Here is a 6,717-nt window from a genome sequence, read left to right as displayed (position 1 = left end):
GGGGGGGGCAGAAAGCATCCCCTGCTTTTCCTTTTTGTCTGCCATTCCTCTCCAGCCCCACATCCCACCCTCCAGGGCTCAGCTTCCCCCGCCCAAGCCCCCTCTTTATGCAGAATTCAGAACCATTTCAAGAGAAAATTTGGGGGTTTTTTCGAGAAAAAACCCCTCTGAACCCACCCACTGTCCATTGTACCATTTCAGGCTTTTCTTCTCCTTCACCCACGTTCCCAGTTTCAGCCATTTGAATCCCTCCTCCCCAGTTAGAAGGGACAAGGCACATCTTTAGGAAAGGGCTGGAGCGAAGCAGCACAGCATCCTTGGGGCAGACTGAGACCCTCCTGCAGCCAAACCCGACCCCGGCGCCAGGCTCCTGGGCGGCCGCGCCGTGATTCCCGTTACTGCTGCAGGAGGGAGGAAGGGCTTCCCTTGCAGCATTTGATTTCGCCCAACGCCATCAGAGGACCGCTCCCCTGTAGCATCTTCTAGCGAAGAAACGTGAGCCAGGGAAGAAATCTAGGGGTGGGAAGCCCTGAGAATACACAGAAACCCATTCAGGTTGTTCTGGTTGGCTTTGGGGGATTTTCTGGGGCATTACCGTCAGTCTCCTGCCTGTGTCTTTCTTTCCAGTTTAACCATTTAGGCAATGCACCATCTTCACAAAACAGGGTGTAACTGCTGATTTCTCTGCATCCAGCTACACAGCCTGCAAATTTTTCTTTGGGGGGGAAAAAAAAAAGCTGCATCACGTTACAAAAATAATAATTAATTGGCAGGCAGCAGCATCTTCTTGTGGCACAATGTAACGGCAGCAGTATTTTAAATTGGCAAGTTTATCACATGTGTATTCATATTAAAATAAAAAGCCCACCTGCTATCTTGCATCAGAGGGGTGTGTGTGTCTGGGGGAGGAAGGGGAACAATGCTGCCATACCAGCTGCCTCCTCATCAAAGAGCTCCCCTGAACCGCACGGGGGAAAAAAACCCAAAAAACCCACCCAAACCCTTGGAATCATGATTTAAAAAAATAAAACCTGACGGTTGTATAAGCCGGTTGATGGCAAGCCCCCCGCAAAAGGTGTCTGTCCTACCTGAGACGGTGCTGGCCATGCTGCTGCGGCGGGAGCGGAGCGGGTGCTGCAGGAGCGCAGGGAGCTGCGGAGGTGCTGCAATGCTGCGGGGAGGCAGGACTGACTCAGCTGGAGGGGGCAGCCCCAGCTGGGCTCTGGCGAAAGATGGTTTTTCCTCCTCTTCCTCCCTTTCTTGTCTGCTCTAAACCGCTTTTTCCCTTGCTGAAAGCAGAAAGAAGCAAATTCATTGATTTTTATTATTATTTTTTTTAAACCAGCCATTCCAAGGCGGTGCCCACCTGCAGGGCCAGGTCCTGGGTCTGGTTTAGCTAGGCTGAGGTGTAAAACCCAAACCTTGCAGCAGCTTTAGGCAAACAGCGAGGGGAGGAGGGATCCCAGACAGGCTCGGTGTTTTTAGATGTGGGGTTTGGGTTTTTTTGCACCAGCACTGGGGCACAAAAGGAGCTGCATTGGGGGGGGGAAACTGCTGTAAAAGTAGAGGGGGAAGAGCAGAACGGAGCCTTCTGAATTCAATGGGACTTCTCTGGGTTTCTCCTCCTGCCCCAGGCGTCAGGACCTCTTTTCTTTTCCTTTTCTGTTCTGTTTTCCATCATTTCTATCATTTCCATTTGTGGCTGTTGCTAGGGGCCAGTGCATCTGTGCTTTTAGAGCATCACGCGTGCACACTCGGGACTGAGGAGCCCTCCCCAGCCCCTGCTGCCAGCTGCACCCACCCAACCACGGCCGCCCAAACCCCACCGCAGGGCCTGCGGTTGCGATCCCCCGCGATTCCCCCAGCCTCCGGCACGTCCTCCCGCCGGCTGCACATCCCCTCTGGCTGAAAACCCCCCAAATCTCCCGGCACGCTGCAATGCAGACACTCCCAAACAACTCCAGCAGCTGCAGGGAACTACGGGTTGTTCAAGTAGCTGCTGGCGCTCCGGCTTGGCCAGGGGCAGAAGCCACAGGCAGTGACTACTAAATTCAGTTAAAAAGACAAGAGATTTCCTTTTTTTCCCCCCAATCTCCAAGTGTCCTATTCCCGCAACACTGTGTGTAAAAAGAAAAAAAAAAATATTACAGAAAAGAAGTCTAATTCAGAGTAATATTAACACTATCCACAAATTTCCAACGTGTGTTTGCAACGGGAGCTTTTTTATTACCATTAACTGCTCCCTGTTCTGCCCCAGGGCTTGTTTTGTAGTTGCAACTCTTTCTCCTTGGGCTGAATCTCTACGACTTTATGGGTTATCTCGAAGGCCGCAGGCCGAATCGTACGCGTTTCAAAACCCTGCTCCCCATTAACAGAGGAAGGCAGCTATCCCAGGCACCCGCACGCGGGAATAATTTCCCTCCGCTACTCAGGATGAGCTCTGGCTTTGACTTACCTCCCGGACCCGAGAGGGTCTGTCTACCTCTCGCGATATTCTGGAGCTTCTGGGGATAAATCGCGTGCATTTTATTCCTTTTATCTAGAAAAAGATACAGACCGCTTTCAGGGTGCCACGGCACGTGTCCTGGGGGAACGCACGGACAAGAAAAGGTGAGCAAACTGGATTAGGTGGCTACGCCCCACGTCGCACGCTGCAGCCCCAATGCTGTTGACGCTCTCGAGACAACCTGTCCTCTAAATAACGTTAACGTGATTAATTCTGGATTCATCTGTAACACCGGGAGGTTTTGCTTCCTTATTTTACACGTAACTATCTTAGCTTTCCAAGTTCTGCCTGATTTTCATTAGGGACTATCTGAAGGCACTGGGTATTTTTTTCCAAGATGGGGATTAGGGAAAATCATGGAGGATTTGGCTAATATGTCCTGTGCCTTCATCACGCGTGACATCTGACCGGGCAGACTGTCAGGAAACAACAGATTTTCGGAGAGAATCAGCAAAGTTGGGTCTGTAGCATGCACTTCTGTCACTGCTTTATTGCAAATGTTTTCACCGTTTTTAACAACATTCCCAGAAGTCTTTCACCACAGGAAGGGCCTCTTCCAGTAACTCACGTTTTCAACAGTGCTGTGAAAACGCAAGCCTATCCCCGCAGACTGCTAGCGGCAGCTTGCCTGTTGGTTTTGAAGCACTGAAGTGTCCTTCGAAGGAAAAAAAAAAACCAAACAAACAGAAAAATTCCCAAGCTGACCAAAAAGATTCTCTCTTCAACACAGCCCAGAACCAAGGACCGGCAGGATCCTCGTGTTCCATCTTGAGGAACGCTCACCCAGGGCAGCTCATTTCAAGCGCTGGTTGTTACCAGAAGGCTCACGGGCTCGGCACACTTTACGCTGCTGCTTGTGGCTGCAAGCCTGGCAGAAGCCTGGCAGAAGCCTGGCAGAAGCCTGGCAGAAGCCTGGATTGCAACGAGAAATATTTGGGGAGTGATTTTACCTGGTGACTAATGAAATAACATGGAAAGGTGAAAATCACCTGGTCTAAAAGGAAGAGCACGTGCTGTGAGGCTCTAACAGACGGTACCCAGGCATAGCGTCGGTGCGAGACCTTCTGGTACCATTTGCAGTCCCAAGCTGGGAGAGGCTGCCTTAGCAGGCAAGAAATAGTAATAAAAATTCCACGTAGGGCAGCAGTCAACCCCCTGAAATTGTAAAAGAGAAAGGAGGAAAAGAATTGAGGGAGAGACACCAGCAACAGCAACATCAGCACTAACTCAGGAAAATGTCTCCCTGAGGGCAAGAGAAACAAGAGGGTTATTCCGGTGTTTCCTCTTTAATATCCGTCATGTGCACTTGAGAAATGAGACCAAGCTGTACAAAGGAGCTGGGTCAGGAAGATAAAGAAGAGTCAAACTGATCCAGTCAGGTCGAGGTGTAAATGAAGCTGGGAAGCCAGGTCACCCTGGGGCCCGCTCGGCTACAGCGGGCATTGCGTGGACCGAGCAACCACACCCGGTGAAGGGCGGCAAGTGCTGAACACGTGGAGCCGTGAGCTCAGCTCCAGCGGTTCCCTTACGGCCTCCACCAAACGACGAATCCCATCCGCTTCGGTTTCTTCACCTGTAAAATGAGTATTTACCTTCCTAGTAACAGGAAGGCTGTGATTAACACTGGAGGGTCAAGGCGGAAAGCTATTTTGTTATTTCCTGACAGTAAAGGGACAGAAAGGCTCCGGATTATCAGGATTCAAAGGAATCATATAATTTTGTGGTCAAACAAAAGTTTTAGACTGTTGCTATGGGAACCATCACATCTCAGAAAGACAATGAATGGCAACTTAATCCTCTCCTAGCCGAAAGGGGAAAAAAACCCTTCACGTGAACTGCAGGGGTTTCAGGGCCAGTCGTTGCAGCTCTTCAAGCTCTTTTGTCCCACTCCTCAGGATTTTTGCTTCTCTGGGAAGAGAGATCCTGCCCAGGCAGCCCCTGAACAAAAATGACGACTATTCACTTTGTGTTTCTGCACGGCAGAAGCATTCTCCTCGCCAGGTTCTCTGCAGTTTGCTTCAGCCACTCATGCACCCGCTTCCCCACAGTTTCAGGATCATCTTTTCCAAGGGTTTTCTTCTGTATATTTTCTTTTTCCTTGAAGGCACCGCTCTAAATGAAAAAAATAGTTCATCCAAGATCTTCACCATCCACTAATGAGCGAGCAGCGGAGACGCCCCGGTTCCTGCTGCCTGGGCTGGCACATAGAGGCAGTTACGGGCGTAGGGGCTGGCCTTTCCTATAACCCTCTGTGCCGCTCCGACAAATTTTTTAAACCTCTCCTCTTCTCCCCCTTCCTCCCTCTCCAGTCCCTTGCCTTATAAGAACTCAGGTTTTGCCCTAGGGACCCCAACACCAGAACGACAATCCAGGTGTAAGACCGATGCCTGAATCAAGGCTGTATCCCCACACAAACAGACGCTGTAGCGTCAGTAAACCTTCACAATTCTTTTGCAACCTGAGTAATTTTTTTTTCTCTTTAAAGTTTAAAAATGTTATATTCTGTTCTCAATTTTTTAGAAGAAACTGGCACAGCAATGACGACGACAGACTTGCCAACGCTGGCACTGCAGCCTTGGTCAAGTAAGGTAAATGGTGCAGAGGAACAACCCGCCAGAAGGATGAAGAGCGCTCAGCCGGTGCCGAGTCACGCTTGCCCCCAGAAGCCGGCGTGGCTGCTGACTCACCCTCCCTTCTGCGTCTGGGAACCTGCCAGCTCTTCTCTCCTGGAAGGCAACGCTGCTTCAATCAGCATTACTTAAATAACAGTTAAGATAACCCAATTCGATACGCTATCGATATTGTTCCTCAATGTCGGAAAGGTATGTCTGCAGGAAATACCAACGATGACTCAGTATTCCATAGATTTACGATGAGTTTCAAACCTTTATTCCCCATTATAAATCCCTTATCCCATGCTCTCCTTTGACAATCTTTACAAAGCAATTTCTTTTGCAGCTTAATTTCACGTAACTGGTATCAAGCTGAACAGTTCATGGAGTCAGAAACATGAACAAAGTCAGTTGTCACATTTTGGGTGGCGGGCTGTGAAGATCGGAAGGTGTAACTCAATGCTCTCCAGCCCAGCCGCTACAATTAAAGACGGTTTGCAACCCAGACAAGTTCAGCTCAAGGAGCTTACAGGCTGGCAACCAAACCAGCAACACCCGCAGGCTCCCCTCACCCAACACCTGGAAGACACAGAATGTGCCAGAAGTTTGAGAAGGGAGCAGATTACATAATATGCTGAAGTTTAAGGTTCCTTCCTTTTCATAGTTATTTTTCTTTAAATATTTTAACACTTCTACATACAAACAAGCAGTGCAGCTTGCTAGGAATAAACATTACAATACAACAAGCCACATCCTGTTCTACATCTACACAGTAACCACCCAACAGCGTGGGATGCAGCAATGATGTACAGGGAGATGTGTGCAAAATATTCTCTTCCTACCTTTCTTCCTCATACAAGCACATAAAATATGGTTTTGCAAAATTTGGGGATCCAGGTAAACCATGCCAATGCATTTATTAAAACACTTGCATGGTTTTACAAGCTGAGTAATCCCTTACAAATTGAGTAATCCATCGATCCAGAGCAGTTCAGGGTTCACTACAACCACACACATGTGGAACCAACCCTCAGGCTGAGCAACTGAGATGCCGACGCGGCCATTCCGGGCCCTGTCAACGGCTGCACTGAGAGGGAACTGAAGGCAGAAACAGGCTGAAGCAAAGCTGGGAACAAAGGAGCAGCACAGTCACCCCTAACAAAAGATACCCCTCAGAATTCATTACTGTTCTTAACGCAGAAGCTGCAAGGCTCAACATGATGCAGAAACCCTCACACCTCAAATGCCAGCAGTTTCATGAAGAATCCCGCGGTATTCTGCCTTCTCCGATACACAGCACTGCTGAAGGGTGGCAGCGCACCCGAGACAAATTCTGGTCGAAGGCATTGCTTATCACACAGCTCCCGAGGCCTTAATGCAGGGGAGAAGGGAGAAACGCCAGCAACGGGCGGCCCTCGCCCGCGAGCGCCCAAGAGGGCTGGGAGGCTTCAGAAACGCAGCTGCTTTGCTACTTTTAGCCACCAAACAGCCAACCTTCCGCCTCTTCGGGGCCAAGCCGTGGCCTCCGCCCCGGGCACGGCGTGGGGAAGCAGCTGAGGGCCCCTCCAACTGAACCACCCAGCGTCTGAGGGCGAAGGG

The 6,717-nt window shown here is 49.9% G+C and overlaps 1 protein-coding gene across 1 annotated transcript in view; it reads right to left on the bottom strand.

The window, feature by feature from the left end:
* The window catches only part of STMN3 (stathmin 3), a 12,549-nt gene extending 11,442 nt beyond the window's left edge, over positions 1-1,107 (bottom strand). The window contains exon 1 of the mRNA XM_009634792.2: positions 1,089-1,107. Within this exon, the coding sequence (XP_009633087.1) occupies positions 1,089-1,107 (19 nt within the window). The remainder of the gene's footprint in view (positions 1-1,088) is intronic.
* Positions 1,108-6,717: the final 5,610 nt, after the last annotated feature.

This window comes from Egretta garzetta, unplaced genomic scaffold (genome assembly GCF_000687185.1).
Source record: "Egretta garzetta isolate BGI_Z169 unplaced genomic scaffold, ASM68718v1 scaffold223, whole genome shotgun sequence".
NCBI classification, from domain to species: domain Eukaryota; kingdom Metazoa; phylum Chordata; class Aves; order Pelecaniformes; family Ardeidae; genus Egretta; species Egretta garzetta.
The sequence above is the reverse complement of the archived record's forward strand: the minus strand, read 5'-3'. Positions and strand labels throughout refer to the sequence as shown.